The 18,495-nt window shown below is 36.5% G+C and overlaps 1 protein-coding gene across 1 annotated transcript in view; it reads left to right on the top strand.

Annotated features, from left to right (window-relative positions):
* SANBR (SANT and BTB domain regulator of CSR) overlaps positions 1-18,495 on the top strand; it is a 62,004-nt gene that overhangs the window by 30,108 nt on the left and 13,401 nt on the right. The window contains exons 11-14 of the mRNA XM_022597248.3: positions 7,807-7,952; positions 8,824-8,920; positions 9,898-9,930; positions 11,196-11,295. Of these exons, the coding sequence (XP_022452956.2) occupies positions 7,807-7,952; positions 8,824-8,920; positions 9,898-9,930; positions 11,196-11,295 (376 nt within the window). The remainder of the gene's footprint in view (positions 1-7,806; positions 7,953-8,823; positions 8,921-9,897; positions 9,931-11,195; positions 11,296-18,495) is intronic.

Raw genomic sequence — 18,495 nt, 5'->3', positions numbered from 1 at the left:
TTCACATGTAGCTGTCCAGTTTTCCCAGCACCACTTACTGAAGAGACTGTAGGAGAGACATTTTTAAAAGTCAGTAAGAAGGATCCAGTTGAGGAGGAGAGATTGATAGTACACGGTTTATGAGGAGGCAGGATAAGGTGCAATTTTAAGCACATATGGCAGTATTCGTTTAGAGAGGAGGAAGGGCAGCCCCTCTATTATAACAGGAGAGAAGAGTAGGATGGTTGCAGATAATAGTAAAATTGTGTTTTTGTCATTTGGATGATAAGTTGTTCTAACCTATTATCTTTTCTGTTCTCTGTAAAGTAGAAGGTAAAGTCATCTGCTAAGAATGAGGGGGAAGGGACTTCCCTGGTGGTCCAGTGGTAAAGAATCCACCTTACAATGCAGGGGAGGCGGGTTCGATCCCTGGTCAGGGAACTAAGAACCCACATGCTGCAGGGCAGCTAAGCCCACGTGCCACAACTACTGAGCTCACGCACCTCAACTAGAGCCTGCGTGCCGCAAACTACAGAGCCCACGTGCCCTGGAGCCTGCCCACCACAACTAGAGAGAGAAAACTCACACGCCATAACTAGAGAGAAGCCTGCGCACCACAGCGAAGATCCCAAGTGCAGCAACTAAGACCCGAGGCAGCCAAAAAATACAAATACAAATAAATAAGTAAATAAATAATAAATCTAAAAAAATAAAAGAATTCTTTATTAAAAAAAAAAGAATGAGGGGGAAGAGAGAAGGATCCAAAGTTTGAAAGAAGTACCAAAGGTTTGAAATAGTCTTTTTGGAAACCAAGAGAGTGAATTTTCCAAAGAAATCTTGTAGGTCATTAGGCAGTTTGAAAGCCCTTTGGAGATTGGTGATCATGAATTTACAGTGAAATCCAACATGCCTTTTTATATCACTCTCTCCAGCAGTCCTTAGCTGCTTGAGTGCAGGCATAGAGAAAGTAGGTATTTGAGCTCATCTCGATGAGTATAATGAAATTTAGGGGCAAGGAATTTGGAGTATTAGCCATAGATGTTATTAAAATGATGGATCATGAAATTTAAGCTGGATTAAGAAATTTGTTATATTTATGATCAATTAGCAGTCAGATTATTGATTTTGATTAGTCAGAAATTTTATTGGTGAAGTAATAAATAGGTTACCCTTATAATGTTCATGTTCATGTTTAAAGTTTTAGATAATGCTTTTCACACAAAGCTATTTAAATGGGGCATGAGACTTTAAGCAAAATGGAGTTCGCTTTGATAGGCCCAAGATAATTGCATTAATTCATGATTATTGTTATGTTTTTGAAGTAACATGATTTAGTCATTGCATTTCTTTATGGTCAAGCTTCTCTTTTAACTGTCACATTTATATCACTTTGAACAATATTTCTAAGAGTTGTATCTCTTTGGCTTTTTGTTGTCTATTTACTGGTTGTATTGACTACTGATATTCCATTCATTGTGAGAGGATTCAGGAATAGATAGCAGCTAAATTGTATTTTAAGTCTGGTGTGCAACATCATGGAAATTGATTAAAGTGATTTCTTAGACTAAGTGAAATATGAATAGCTCATTTGGTGAGTTATATTTCCGGTAATGGCAGACTAAGTAATTCAGACTAATCCTCCCATCAAAAGGTAACTAAAAAAAGAAGTATGAAATATAACTGTAAAGATTATATTAAAAGCATCAAAGAGCTAATGGGGAATTAGTGTAAAGATATAAGAGATGATGGGAACCCAAAGAAGTGAGCCAGCACTTAGGGCCATTTTTGTCCTGGAGGTGATGACCAAACTGAAAGAGACAGCTGAGAGTCTGGGCTGAGCTTTTGGTGCCTATCAGGTCCAGTAGTTAGGATGCCAAGAATGGGGACATCAATGAATAACATCCCCAGCCCTACACTTTGTATTGGTATCCCAAAGAAAATAAGAGGAAATGAGAGGCAAACCTTCCCTTGATTGAATAGCAACCTGGTTTTGATTTATTTGGGTAGCCTAAGAAATTCAGGCCCTGAACTTGGGTTAAGGTAATCCTGGATTGCCATGGTCCCCAGACATCTGGCAAAAGCAGTAAACATCCTCTTTAAAGAAAGAGAACATTATTGTATACCTCAAATTATTTCTACAAAAAAATTTTTAAACAAAATATTCAGCATACAAAGATAACCTGACATAGATGAAAATAAGTTACCAAGAATGGGAACAGCAGAACTTAGACAACAAAAATAAATGACAGAGAACTCACATATTGGAATTATTGACACATAATAAGATTACTAGTTTAAGTTGATAGAAGCCAAGTTCAGAAATTTTTGACAGGGAATTATAAACTATAAAAAGTGACAAAGAGGGACTTCCCTGGTCAGTAGCTAAGACTCCACGCTCCCAATGCAGGGGGCCTGGGTTTGATCCCTGGTCAGGGAACTAGATCCCACATGCCACAACTAAGAGTTCACATGCATGCAACTAAAGATCGCGCATGCAGCAACTGAAAAGATTCCACATGCCACAACTAAGACCCAGCGCAGCCAAATAAATAAATAAATAAATATTTTTTTAAGTGACAGTTTAAATAAAAACAAATAGAAATGCTACTACTGAAAAACGTAATAAATTTAAGATCAGTGGCAAATTTAACAGCAACTTAGTTATAGCTGAAAAATTAGTAAAATGAAAGATAAAAGTCAGAAGAAACTATCCAGAATGAAGCACAGACAGATAAAATTATGAGAAATATAAAAGAAAGTAAGAGACCTAGAGAGTACATGTCTAATATTTTTTAACTGTAAAGTAAACATAACATAAATTTGCCATCTTTTTTTTTTTTTTTTTTGGTTGCATTGGGCCTCCGTTGCTGTGCACGGGCTTTCTCTAGTTGCAGTGAGCGGGGGCTACTCTTTGTTGTGGTACATGGGTTTCTCAATGCAGTGGCTTCTCTTGTTGCAGAGCATGGGCTCTAGGCTCGTGGGCTTCAGTAGTTGTGGCACGTGGGCTCAGTAGTTGTGGCTCACGGGCTCTAGAGCACAGGCTCAGGAGTTGTGGTGCACGTGCTTAGTTGCTCCATGGCATGTGGGATCTTCCCGGAGCAGGGCTCGAACCCATGTCCCCTGCACTGGCAGGTGGATTCTTAACCACTGCACCACCAGGGAAGTCCCCATCATCACTTTTTAAGCATACAGTTCAGTAATGTTAAATATATTCCTGTTATGCAGCCCATCTCCAGAACTCTTTCCTCTTGCAAAGCTGAAACTCTCTACCTAATGAACAATTCCCATTGCCTCCTGGCAACCACCACTCTACTTTGTCTCTATGAGTTTGACTACCTCTATTGTGGAATCATACAGCATTTGTGTTTTTGTGTGAGAAGGTCTAAGTTTTTAATGGGGTTTCCCCTTAGAAGAGAAAAAGAATGGATCAGAGGCAAAATTTGAAGAGATAATGGCTAAGATATTTCAGAATTATTGAGAGATATTAATTTATAGATTCAAGGATTTCATTGACTCCCAATAAGATAAGAAACCCTGTAATATACAACATGATAAATGTAACTGTTATATATAAATGTTAAGAGAGTGAATCCTAAGAGTTCTTGTCCCAAGAGAAAAAAATCTTCTATTTCTTTAATTCTGTACCTATATGAGATGATGGATGTTCACTAAGCTTATTGCGATAATAACTTAATAATGTATGTAAATCAAATCATTATGCTTTATTCCTTAAACTTCTGCAGTGCTGTAGGTCAATTATATCTCAATAAACTGGAAGAAAAAAATTTTTTTAGTTTAAAAAAAGAATGTCTTTCAGGAAAAAAAAAATCATACCCATACCTATCATAATGAAACTGCAGAAAACAAAAAGAGCATTTTTAAAGCAACCAGAGGGAAAAAGTATAGAATCTCTTCAAAAAATCAATAATTAGAGTTCACATCTCAGCAATAGCAATGGAAGCCAAGGTATAGTCCACTAGGTCTTTTTTGTTTGTTTTGTTTTTATAAATTTATTTATTTATTTGTTTGTTTTTGGCTGTGTTGGGTCTTCGTTGCTACGCATGGGCTTCCTCTAGTTGTGGCGGGCGGGGGCTACTCTGTTGTGGTGCGCAGTCTTCCCATTGTGGTGGCTTCTCTTGTTGCGGAGCATGGTCTCTAGGCGCGTGGGCTCAGTAGTTGTGGCTCACGGACTGTAGAGTGCCGGTTCGGTAGTTGTTCCATGGCATGTGGAATCTTCCTGGACCAGGACTCGAACCCGTGTCCCCTGCATTGGCAGGCAGATTCTTAACCACTGCGCCACCAGGGAAGTCCCTCTACTAGGTCTGCAGTGTGACAAAAGAAATAGTTAATAATCTAGAAAATCTGTGCCTTCCTTAAATATCCTTTGAGAATGAAAGCAAAATAAAGATTTTTTAGGCAAAGAAAAATTGAAAGAATTTGCAGCTATCAAACTGCTTTAAAAAGGAAATACTGGGACTTCCCTGGAGGTCCAGTGGTTAAGACTACACGCTCCCAATGCAGGGGGCCTGGGTTCGATCCTTGGTCAGGGAACTAGATCCCACATACCGCAACTAAGAGCCCACGTGTCACAACTAAAGATATCCCACATGCTGCAACAAAGATCCCACGTGATGCAGCTAAGACCTGGTGCAGCCAAATAAATAAAAATAAATAAATAAATTTTTTTTTAAAAAAAGGAAATACTAATGGATGTTCTCAAGATACAGGAAGGAATGAAGACCAAAGAAATAAATTAATATATTGGTAAATCTAAATGAACATTGGCTGTATGAAGCAATAATGGTAAAACAATAGTGGTAATGCTTTATGTGTGTGTTTTTAATAAATGTATAATTACATTAATCATATAGACAATTTTAAAATAATTGATATATACTATACATTTTAGTGTATAATATTAAAACCCATAATGATAGCCTATAAGTTGGGAGAGTGATGAAATGGAGTTTAAAAGGTCTTACATTAGGGAGTGTATTAACAAATTAGACTTTGATAAGTCGAGGATACATGTTATAAGTTCTAGGGTAACCACTAAAAGCATAGAAGGGTGTATAACTTCTGAATTAATGTGTGTGAAGGGAATGAGTGGAATGATAAAAAAGCAGAAACAAAACTTGAAATTCTTACTAATGGAAATAAAAGGGACATGATGTAATCTAATGAAGGATACATAATATAAGACTTACAGCAAATATTACACTTGATAGTGAAATGTAGAAAAATTTTCCTTTGAAATTGGGAGCATGATAAGGATGCTCATTGTCAACATACTTCTATTCAAATTGATCTGGAGGTCCTGAACAGTATATTAACACAAGAAAAAGAAATATTAAAGGGTTATAGAGATTGAATGGAGCTCTCATAATTTGCAGATGATAATTGTGAATGTAGAAAACCCTGAAGAATCTACAGACAAATCATTAGAATTAGTAAGAATTTAAGATTGATCTATTAAAAATCATTTACAAAAATCAATTGTATTTCTATAAACCAATGAGATTAGAAAATGAAATTTATAAAAAGAAACCACTTACAGTAGCCTCAAAAATAAGTACCTAGGAATAAATCTAATAAAATAAAACATAAGAACTCTATATAGAAAACATAAAACATTATTCAGAGAAAATGAAACTAAAAAATGGATTTTTATACCATGTTCATGGATTCAGACTCAATATTGTAAAGATATAAATGTTCACCAAACTGACCTATATAGATCCATGCGATCTCAGTAAAAATCCTAACAGGTTTTTATCAGGAACTTTTCTAAGCTGATCCTGAAATATTTATGGAAATACAAAGGGCCAAGAATAGCTAAGATACTCTCAGAGAACACAAAGGTAGAAGTATTTTCTCTGCTCAGTATCAAAATTTATTTTAAGTCTTAGGTAATTAAGACAGAGTGATACTGATAAAGATTAAACAGATGGACCAGTAGCAGAGAATGAAGTACATTTAACCCTTGAACAACACTGGTTTGAACTGTGTAGGTCCACTTATACATGAATTTAAAAAAATAAAGACGTACAGTACCACATAATTTGCGGTTAGTTGAATCTGTGGATTTTGGTATATACGGGGACTCCTAGAACCGATCCCCCACAGATACCAAGGAATGTCTGTACTCAAAGCTACTTAGATACTTTGAGTACTTTGTACTCAAAGCTACTTAGCTACTGTGACAGAGGTGACGTTACAGAGCAGTGGGCAAAGGATAGACTTTCCAATAAGAGGTACCGGGACATTGGGATATCAAAATGGGGAAAAAATAGCCCAAACTATTCCCCCCAAAAAGCCTATATGTGAAACAAAAGCTAATAAAGCTGGGAATTCCCTGGCAGTCCAGTGGTTAGGACTTTGTGCTCTTACTGCCGAGGGAGCGGGTTCGATCCCTAGTCAGGGAGCTAAGATCCCGCAAGCCGTGCAGGGTGGCCAGAAAAGAATAAAAAACTTATAAAGCTATTAAAAGATAATACCATAAAGGGAGAGATTTTAAATTCAAGTACATTAACTACATTAAATAAACTGAAATTGAGGAGACAAACTCACAGGTGGGACCAGATATTAGCAACACATATCCATAAAAGGTTCATATTAAGATTTTTTTGACTTGTACAAATTAATAAGAAAACGACAATAGGAACTTCACACCAGAAAGTTCCTTGTTGTTCAGTAAACATGAAAAGGAGCTCAACCTCATTTTTAATTGGGGAAATGCAAATTAAAACCACAGATACCACTACATGCTCACCAGAATGACTACAATTAAAATGTCTCACCAAGTGTTATCAAGAACATAGAGTAATGAGAACTCTCATACACTGCTGATAGTAATTTAATTTGGTATACATGAGCACTTGTGCATCAGGAAACATGTTAAGGAATGTTCATAATACTACTACTTGGACTAGTTCCAAACTGGAAATAACCCATCCACCAGCTGTAGAATAGATAAGCAAATTGTGATTATTCATACAATGGCATTAAAGCAAATGTTAGTTACATGTAGTAACATGGTTGAATCACAAAAACATAGTATTAAAACAAATGAGATGGGACTTCCCTGGTGGCGCAGTGGTTAAGAGTCCGCCTGCCAATTCAGGGGACATGGGTTCGAGCCCTGATCCGGGAAGATCCCACATGCCGCAGAGCAACTAAGCCCATGGGCCACAACTACTGAGCCTGAGCACTAAAGCCCACGAGCCACAACTACTGAGCCCATGTGCCACAACTATTGAAGCCCGTGCACATAGAGCCTGTGCTCCGCAACAAGAGAAGCCACTGCAACGAGAAGCCCGCGCACCACAACGAAGAGTAGCCCCCATTCGCCACAACTAGAGAAAGCCCGTGTGCAGCAGCAAAGACCCAATGCAGCCAATAAATAAATAAATTTATTTCAAAAAAAGAAATACAAATGAGACAAACTAAACTGTAGTGTTTAGGAATACATCCTTAAGTGGTAAAAGGTATAAGCAAGAAAGTGAGAACCATCAAAGTCGAGGTAGAGGTTATCCTTTGGGAAGGATGGAGGCAATTATGGTTGGGAATGGGCCCAAGAGGAATCCTGGAGTATTGGCAATATTCTGTTTTTTAGTGTGGATAGTGTTACATGGATATTTGTTAAGGTATACATTTATGTTTCATGCTCTTTTCTGTATGAGTATTATTTTTTGAGATACTGAGAAAGGTGTAAAAGTGTTAGTAGGATGGTATGACGGGGCAAAGAAGAACAGAAACATACAGTCGTCTTTAAAGGAATGTTTCTATAATGAACCAACCTCTCAAATTTAGTCTTTTACGTGACAGGGTTGTAAAGTGAAGGACCACATGGTTGTTCTTCGTGATCAAGGTGAAGGTGAAGATTTGCTGTCCTGCCCAACTGCCAGAATACTGGATGATCTGCAGAAACACAAAGATGTCATTCTTGTGCCTTTTGCTAAAGATACAGTCAGGTGAGGTGGGGGAAATGGTGTACTGCGGCTTTATTCAATGGTTCGCATCCTGGAATCCTCTACCCCCCAGTACCTCCCCAAATCAGTAATGGCAGTCGATTTCATTATTTCAGAAAGCCTAGCTGAAATTATATGTTAGCTTACAATAAGAGCAAGCAGATGTTTATTTGGTAGGAAAAAAACCTCTAAATACTGGAAGTCCAAAGGGAAGAAAAACTAATAATAGGAGTTCCTGATGATTCAAAGGGTGGGGCCCACACTCCAATTTTAGAGGATTTAAAAAATGTTTTCCAAGTTACTTAAGCCCATCTTAGCTAATTGATGGAACTAGAAAAAAAAATTGATGGTTGAGGTTATCTTTGCATAAATTTGAACTCCTTGGATTCAGTAATTAATGAAGTCACTTCCATCATTTTACAGTTGCAACAGGCTGTCAGGTTGGGGGTAGGAGGACTCTAATAAAAGCTGTCCTCAAAGCAGTATCCACCATAGCAGCCTGTTTCACCACCTGGCAGGTACAATGCTTGGAGTATAGTGGTGCTCCCCCCACATGGAGTGACTTATGCTGGGGGAGTCACTAGATGCATTAAGAAATGTAAATGTTGAAGTGGCATACCTTTATACTCAAGAACTGTATTTCTAAAGAGCAATTTATAAAACATTTGCAATAAGAAAAGATATTGTTTGCATTTAAATTCTTAAGAAATTGGGGATTTCCCTGGCGGTCCAGTGGTTAGGACTCAGCAACTTTCACTGGCAGGGCCCAGGTTTGATCCCTGGTTGGGCAACTAAGATCCTGCATGCTGCGCAGCAAGGCCAAAAAAAAATCTTAAATTGAACACTTCTCCATAAAATGTCTTTTCCTTTCAAGTGATTCTGGTGGTCCTTGTGATGAAAAGGGTCTAGACTGTGATGTTTTACTGGAGCCAAATACACCATGGGGCCCCAAGAGTGGGGAGCTCAATGCTGTAAGTAGCTTGCTTCATTTATTCTTTATTTATAAAAACAATTGATAATATTTAATTTTTGACAGAAATTTGATCTGTTTAAATTAATACTGAAATTTTCCATTAATATGCATTAACTCTCATAACAAGGTATTATGCTGAGTTAACAGGACTATAAGGATGATGCATTCCTTGCACTCAAAGAATTAATAATTAATCAACTTAAATTTGGGGGAAAATATAGTCTTCAGGGTTTATTATGGACAAATAATGATTTGAGAAATGAAGATAGTATGAATGGGATATTTTATCCCCTCCTAGTCCTGTAAACATTTTTTGGTATGAAATTCTTTTTGTTAATTGTATTCAGTAATGCATTTAGTTTTTCCAGGGTTTCAAAACTGAGATATTTTCAAGGTGACTGGAAAGCTTTGATTCCTTTGATTCCTGTTACTAACAGCCAGGGAGTCTCTGTTTGCCTGTGAACTTCCTGTCTGTGTTAGTTGAAGTAGCATTTACTTGAGAAAATGAAATATTCCATGTAAAATGCATTATAAACTTTAGATGGCTGTGTTTAATAACTAACATTTATTTATAAATTATATACAAAATAGCAAATTAGATTTCTTGAATATCCATATATAATCTGGTTCCTTAATTTATAATAGAATATAAACATTAAAAAGTGATTGAAATAATTCACAATATAAAATTATATTATCTCTATATGTGATTTACTTGTCCTTTGGAAATGACCCTAGGAAATGTTGATTTTTTTTTTTTTCTTTTTTGTAGACATACACATTTTTTCTGGGCAGGGAATACAAAAGATTGTACTATATCATTTTTAGATGAGTTTAAAATTATGTTTCAACCTAGAAGGGAATGAACTTTTTAAACTTTTTCCAACTCTTCTACAATATCCATATGAAAATAAGGAGCTGCAATCTGGGTAGATGCAGATATATTAATCTCTTATTCCTTTGTCTTTTTTATAGTTCTTATCACTGAAAAACTGGACACTGCAGCTGGTAAGTGAGCAACTATATTTCACTTTCATGAATCTCTTTCTTCCTAAATCAAAGTTCAGTTTAATAGAATCTCATGAGTATCTAATTTTATAGATTTTAGTTAAATGTATATCATCCTTTTCAGCTTCTGTAAGTTCGCACTTCTTAAAAAGTCATTGTTTAAAACAGACACATACTCCATTATCTAGCTGCATAATCCATAAATTTTCTTAAATGACTTTTTTAAAGACACTTTTAAGTCACATTTAGAACATTGAACAAAACAACATATCAATTAAGTTCCAATTATTTGGTTTTTGATTGATTTATTGATTTTTTTTTGTTTTTTACCTATTTGCCATTACTATGCCATCTGCCACCAGTATTCACAAGAATGGAATAGAAATTTGTATCAGTGATAACAGACAGTAGGGTAGATAGATGGAGGAAACTGATGACGATACGTTCAGATGATCCAGCACCACATTCACCCAGAGAATGTGCACATTTACTTGTTTATGAGACTACATTCATATTGGCAATTATTGTATTTTAGTTTAATCTTTTTTTTAGGTTTATTTATTTATTTTTGGCTGCATCAGGTCTTAGTTGCAGCACACGGGATCTTCGTTGAGTCATGAGGGGATTTTTCGTTGTGCTGTGCACGCTTCTCTAGTTGTGGCATGTGGGTTTTTTTTTTTTTTTCTCTTTTCTAGTTGTGGCACGCAGGCTCCAGGGTGCGTGGGCTCTGTAGTTGTGGCGCATGGGTTCCAGAGAGTATGGTCTCTGGTTTGTGGCACGCAGGCTCTCTAGTTGAGGCACACGAGTTCAGTAGTTGTGTCATGCGGGCTTAGTTGCCCCACGGCATGTGGGATCTTAGTTCCCTGACCAGGGATCGAACCCGCATCCCCTGCATTGGAAGGCATATTCTTTACCACTGGACCACCTGGGAAGTCCCTAATTTAATCTTAATATCAAGGAAAATACTTTCAATTGAGTGATAGAAGTACAGTTCAACAAATACCGAGTACTTATAATGTGCCTATCACTCTGCTAGAATCTGTGAAGGAAATAAATTTTTTAAATATTTAATGTAATGCTATCTTGTCCTAAATGTAGAAATTCTTACATCCATTTCCTGAAAGTTGTGCTAGACAGTGGTCATTTTATCAGTTCTTGTTTGGCTCATTCATTCAAAATAAATTTAGATGAGTGTGTTTGAAAGAATTCATTGGTGATGTGATAATACACAGTTTTAATACAATGTATTTGTTTTTTCAATTCAGAAACAGCAGTCATTATTTTCAGAAGAAGAAGAATATACCACTGGGTCCGAGGTCACTGAAGATGAAGTTGGAGATGAAGAAGAAGTATCCAAGAAACAAAGTATGGATTTCTAAGTTAAAAATCAAGTCTCACTTTTATGAGGAGGGTATATTCCAAAGGATTTAATGCAAGGGATGAAGAATTGGCTTTATAAGTCTACATGGTAGGTTACAACATGGAAAAAATAAATAATAGAGGCTTCATCAAGATTTCCTAACCCTGACACTAACACAGAATACTCATAAAGTTATTTTTTTTTAAAGTGCTGTATACTAAGAAATAACCCTCCAAGTTTTCATTTCAGGTGTAACCTAATGGGTTTCTCGAAATGTGTGACTATCTAATTGTACCTGAGATGATTTGAAGTGACACTCAAATGAAGCATTAAATAATAGTCATCAAAGTATGATTTTTTAAGTTAAAACCATAACTTTATACACCTATAGAATGAACGTGTGTCAAAATTTTTCAACCCATTAGTGAGAGAAATAGCAGGGAAAGTTAGGGTTAGGGTTAAGCATTTGAAGGCTCAGGTATTTGTAGGCATTTGAAAGAAGAATGTTAAAAAAAGATTGCAAATTAGATACAACACTGATTAATGTCATACAAGGCAATAAACCCATAACCACCGGGGTTATCTTTGTTTTCCTTTTTTCCTTTTTTTGGCCCCGACACGCGGCATGCGGGATCTTGTTTCCCCAACCAGGGATCAAACCCGTGCCCCCTGCAGTGGAAGCGCGGAGTCTTAACCACTGGACCAACAGGGAAGTCCTGGGGTTATCTTTTCTATTGGACAGAAATCATTTGCATTTCTGTTAGAAAAATTTGTAAGGTAACATGAAAATTCACAGTATCTGGGCCTTCAATCAATAGTAGACAGGAAAGTCAAGCATAAGGACGTTCTCTTAGAGGATTAAGTAAGCAGTCCTCCAGTATATCACTTAAAGGACATGCAGTCTTCCCTTTGTCTTATTTCTAAGTTTTATATAATTTTTCTTTACATGTTGAATTCCCCTAATGAAAAAACTAGTCATTTATCAATTATTTTTCAATACTAATTAGTGAAGGAGAAAATGCTACTGTGTTGTGTGTGTGTGTGTGTGTGTGTGTGTTTCACAGTTGATTGAGGTATAGTTTACATGTAATAAAATTCATTCATTTTTAAGTGTACACACTGACGACTTTAAGCACAGTTGTATAACCACCACCAAAATCAAGACCTAGAATATCACTCCAGAAAGTTTCCTTCTAACCCTTTACGCTCAGTTCCCTTTCCCCACTCCCAATCCCAGGCAACCAATAATCTGCTTTTTGTCACTGTGGTTTACCTTTTCTAAGATCTCATATAAATGGAATCATGAATAGCCTTTTGTGTCTGGCTTCTTTCACTTAGTATGATGTTTTTGAGATTCATCCATTTGTTGTGTGTATCAGTAGTTTGTTCCTTTGTATTGCAGAGTAGTGTTCCATTGTAGAAATATACCATAATCTGTTCATCCATCCACCATTTCATGGACATTTGGGTTCTTTTCAGTTCTTGGCTGTTATGAATAATGCTGCTGTGAACATTTGCGTAAAAATTTGTGTGGACGTATGTTTTCATTTCTCTTGGGTAGATACCTACAAGTGGAATTGCTGGGTCACAAGCTCAGTGTATGTTTAACTTTATAAGAAACTGCCAAACTGTTTTGCAAAGTGACTGTACCATTTTGCATCCCACCAGCAATGTATGAGAGCTCCAGTCGCTACACATTTGTACCAATACTTGGTATTATTGTGTTTTTTTTAATATTAGGCATTCTAGTGTGTGTGTAATTCTTCACATCTTTCATGTGCTTCTTGGTCATTTATATGTCTTTTTTGTGAAATGTCTGTTTAAGTCTTTTGCCTTAAATCTTTTTTAATTGAATTGTTTGCCTTATTGAATTGTAAGAGTTCTTTATATATTTGTGGATACAAGTCCATATGTTTTGCAGATATTTTTCCCTAGTCTATGACTTGCCTTTTACTTTTATTAACATTGTCTTTTGAAAACAAAAGTTTTTAATTTTGTGAACTATAATTTTTTAGCTTTCCTTTTATGTTTCAGACTTTACTAGCTAAGAAATCTTTGGCTACCCCAAAGTCACAAAGATTTTCTGTGTTTTCTTTTAGAGGTTCTATGACTTTAGCTCTTATATTTAAGTATACAGTACCTTCCAGGTTAATTTTTGTGTGTGGTATGAGGTAAGAGTCAAGATTCCTTTCTTTTCCATAGGCATAGCCAGTTGTCCTAGTACTATTTGTTGAAAAGACTGTTCTTTCCCCATTGGATTACTTTAGCAACTTTGTTAAAGAATCAGTTGACCATTACATATGGATTTACTTCTGAACTTTGTTCTCTTCCATTGATTCTTCTGTCTTTACATCAGTATATCAATGTCACACTGTCTTAATTTTTGTAGTTTTTAGTGACTCTTGAAATCAGTGGTGTGAGTCCTCCAAAACTGTTCTCTTGTCTTAGTTTATTTTGGTATTGGAATTGTGTTGAAGCTGTATGTTGCTCTTTTTTTTCCCAATGGCAAGTCTTCCAATCCATGAACACGGACTGTCTCTCCATTTATTTAAGTCTTCTTTAATGTCTCTCAATCATGTTTTGTAGTTTCATTATGCAAACGTTGTAACATCTTTTGTTAAATTTGTTCCTAAGTATTTTCTTATGCTTTTATAAATGGAAGTAGGTTTTTTAAAGTTTCCAATTGTTCATTAATGGTAATATTGAAATACAGCTGGTCTTTGTGTATTGACTTTGTATCCTATGACCTTGCTAAATTGACTTAATTTTTCTTTGCTTATTAGATTGCTTTCAGTATGTATGCCTTTTATCTCTTTGTCTTGCCTTTTTGTGTTGGTTAGGACCTGATGTTGAATAGAAGTGGTGAGAACAGACATCCTTGCCTTGTTCCTTATCTTAGGGGGAAAGCATTCAATCTTTATATTTCTAAAGATTTTTTTTTGATGTGGACCATTTTTAAAGTCTTTATTGAATTTGTTACAGTATTGCTTCTGTTTTATGTTTTGGTTATTTTGGCCGCGAGGCTTGTGGGATCTTAGCTCCTCGACCAGGGATCAAACCCACACCCCCTGCACTGGAAGGCAAAGTCTTAACCACTGGGACTCCAGGGAGGTCCCCTCTATCTTTAACCATTAAGTATGTAACGTTAGTTGTTGGCTTCTCATAAACGCCCTTTCTTAGGTTGAGGAGGTTCTTTTCTATTTCTAGTTTGCCACATGAATGGGTGTTGAATTTTGTCAAATGCTTTTTCTCCATCTACTGAGATGATAATATAGTCTTTCTCCATCATTATATCAATATGATGAATTACATTGATTTTTCAAGTGTTACATCAGTCTTCCGAGGTAAGCTTCACTTGGTCGTGAGGTGTTTTTCTCTTTATATGTTAGTGTATTGGACTTGCTTGTATTTTGTTAAAGATGTTTTGTTTGTGTTCATGAGGGATATTTGTCTGTAGTTTTTTTGTGATGTCTTCTTCAAGTTTGTTATCAGGTTAATACCTCATAAAATGAGTTGGAAAATGTTCACTTCTCTTTTCTGAAAGAATTTGTGTAGTATTTGTATTCTTTGTCCCTTAAAAGTATGGTGAAATTCAGCAGTAAAGTCATTTGGGCCTGGAGTTTTCTTTATAGGAAGCTTTTTAATTATCAGTTAAGGTCTTTAATTAATATAGTGCTATTCAGGTTTTCTATTTCTTCTTGAATGTTTTGATAATTTCTTTCAAGGAATGTGTCCATTTCATCCAAGTTGTCACATTTATTGGCATAAAGTTGCTCACGGTATTTTCTTATTATCCTTTTCTGTCTGAAGGATCTCTAGTGATGTCCCTCTTTCATTCCTGATATTGATAATTTGTGTCTTATCTCTTTTTTTCTTGGTCAGTTTAGCTAGAGGTTTATTAGTTTTGTTGATCTTTTCAAGGAACCAGCTTTTGATTTCATTGACTTTCTCTATAGTTTGCCTATTTTATATTTCATTGATTTTCCCTCTTATATTTACTATTTCCTTCCTTGTAATTACTTTGGACTTAATTTCCTCTTTTTTTTAGGTTCTAAAAGTGGAAACTTAAATCATTGGTTTTTGTTGGGTTTTTTTTTTGCGGTACGCAGGCCTCTCACTGTTGTGGCCTCTCCCGTTGCGGAGCACAGGTTCCAGACGCGCAGGCTCAGTGGCCATGGCTCACGGGCCTAGCCACTCCGCAGCATGTGGGATCTTCCCAGACCGGGGCACGAACCTGTGTCCCCTGCATCGGCAGGCGGACTCTCAACCACTGCGCCACCAGGGAAGCCCAAAATCATTGTTTTTTTACTTCTTTTCTAGTATAAGCATTTAAAGCTATAAGATTCACTCTAAGCACTGCTTTTAAGTATTCATAGACTTGATATATCTTTTTTTCATTTATATTCAATACAAAATATTTTCTAATTTCCCTTATGATTTTGTCTTTGACCCATGTGTTGTTTAGTAATGTGTTTAATTTCCAAATATTTTCAGATTTTTCTGGATACTTCTCAGTTGTAGGTTTCTAATTTAATTCCATCATGGTCAGAAAATGTACTCTGTGGTTTCATCTTCTAAATTTTATTGACATGTGTTCCAGATGTGCATGAAAAGAATGTGAATTCTGCTGTTATAGGTGGAGTAGTCTTTAAAGGTAGGGTCAAGTTGGTTTGATTTTCTGGTACAAGTCTTCTCTAATCATTTTCTGACTACTTGTTCTATCAATTACTAAGAGAGTAGTATTGAAATCTCAAGCTATGCTTGTTAATTTATGTATTTTTCCTTTCAAGTCTGTCAATTTTTGCTTTGTGTATGTGTTAGAGCTTTGTAATTAGGCACATATACATTTATAGTGTATTGACTCTTTTCTCATGATCTACCCCTCCTTGTCTATAGTAAAACTGCTTGTCTGAAAGTCTGTTTTGTTTAATATTAACATAATCACTCTAGGTTTTTTTTGTTTACCAGTTGGATGACATATCTTTTTTCTATCCTTTTATTTTCAACTTCTTCGTGTTTTTAAATTTAAAGTGTGGGGACTTCCCTGGTGGCGCAGTGGTTAAGAATCCGCCTACCAATGCAGGGGACACAGGTTCAAGCCCTGGTCTGGGAATATCCCACATGCTGTGGAGCACCTAAGCCCATGTGCCACAACTACTGAGCCTGCGCTCTAGAGCCTGCGAGCCACAGCTACTGAGCCCGCGAGCCACAACTACTGAAGGCTGCGTGCCACAACTACTGAAGCCCGCGTGCCACAACTACTGAAGCCCGTGCACCTAGAGCCCATGCTCCGCAACAAGAGAAGCCACCGCCATGAGAAGACCACGCACCACAACGAAGAGTAGCCCCTGCCCGCCGCAACTAGAGAAAGCCCGCACACAGCAACAAAGACCCAACACAGCCAAAAATAAATGAATAAATAAAATTTAATTTAAATTGTGTATCTTGTAGATAGCATATTGTTGGTAATTGCTTGTTTATCTAGTTTGACAATCTCTGCTTTTTTTTTTAAATTTTTGGCTGTGTTGGGTCTTCGTTGCTGCGTGCGGGCTTTCTCTAGTTGTGGTGAGTGGGGGCTACTCTTCGTTGTGGTGCGCAGGCTTCTCATTGCAGTGGCTTCTCTTGTTGCGGAGCATAGGATCTAGGTATGTGGACTTCAATAGTTGTGGCTCGCGGGCTCTAGAGCACAGGCTCAGTAGTTGTGGAACATGGGCTTATTTGCTCTGCAGCATGTGGGGTCTTCCCGGACCAGGGCTCGAACCTGTGTCCCCTGCATTGGCAGGCAGATTCTTAACCACTATGCCACCAGGGAAGCCCAATCTCTGCATTTTGACTGGAACATTTATTCTATTTATATTTAATGTGTTTATTGATATGGTTGTATCAGGTCTGCCATTTTGCTATTCATTTTCTAATTTTCTCAGATGTTTTGCTTCTCTGTTTTGCCTTTCCTGCTTTTTTTGTGCTAAGAAAATAATTTTAGGGTATTATTTAAATTATTTTATTTGCTTTTCAGTTATATTCTTTGCATTTGTTCTAAAGATTACAACATGCCTCTTTAACCTATCACAATCTACTTAAAGGTAATATGAATTATTCCAGGTAAAATAGAAGAACCTTAAAATAATATATAGCTCCATTTTCTTCCCCTTCTTTGTGCTATTGTTGTCATATATATATGTGTATATAAATATCATATATCATATGATATACATATCATACATTTATATGTATATAAATGTATATTTTTGCTTTACACAGTTATATGTCATTTAGAGAAGAATAAAAGAAAATATATACAATTAGTCTTTTATATTTATCATTTGTCTCTGTATCTTTGTTACCATCTGATGTTATTTTCTTTCATTCTGAAGGACTTCTTTCATTATTTCCTGTAGTGAGGTATACTAGTGAATTCTCTTATTTTTATTCATCTGAAAATGTCTTTACTTTTGTGGTGGTTTTTTTTAACATTTATTTGGTTGTACTGGCTCTTAGTTGCAGCAGGCAGGCTACTTAGTTGCGTCTTGAGGGCTCCTTAGTTGCAGCTCACTGGCTCCTTAATTGCAGCACATGGGATCCTTAGTTGTGGCATGTGAACTCTAAGTTGAGGCATGTATGTGGGATCTAGTTCCCTGATCAGGGATCGAACCGGGGCCCTCTGCATTGGGAGCGTGGAGTGTTAACCACGGCGCCACCAGGGAGGTCCCTTGCTTTTGTTCCTTTTTTTTAATATAAATTTATTTAGAGAGGGCAGACAGCAGAAGCAAAAAGAACTACAATCCTGCAGCCTGTGGAACAAAAATCACATTCACAGAAAGATAGACAAGATGAAAAGGCAGAAGGCTATGTACCAGATGAAGGAACAAGATAAAACCCCAGAAAAACAACTAAATGAAGTGGAGACAGGCAACCTTACAGAAAAAGAATTCAGAATAATGATAGTGAAGATGATCCAGGACCTTGGAAAAAGAGTAGAGGCAAAGATCGAGAAGATGCAAGAAATGTTTAACAAAGACCTAGAAGAATTAAAGAACAAACAAACAGAGATGAACAAAACAATAACTGAAATGAAAAATACACTAGAAGGAATCAATAGCAGAATAACTGAGGCAGAAGAACGGATAAGTGACCTGAAAGACAGAATGGTGGAATTCACTGCTGTGGAACAGAATAAAGAAAAAAGAATGAAAAGAAATGAAAAC

The sequence above is a fragment of the Delphinapterus leucas genome, chromosome 13, assembly GCF_059928025.1.
Source record: "Delphinapterus leucas isolate spDelLeu-1000000601 "Yukka" chromosome 13, BTC_Dleu_Yukka2, whole genome shotgun sequence".
In the NCBI taxonomy this organism is placed as follows: domain Eukaryota; kingdom Metazoa; phylum Chordata; class Mammalia; order Artiodactyla; family Monodontidae; genus Delphinapterus; species Delphinapterus leucas.
Note: the sequence above shows the minus strand (reverse complement) of the source record. Positions and strands in the feature narration are given on the sequence as shown.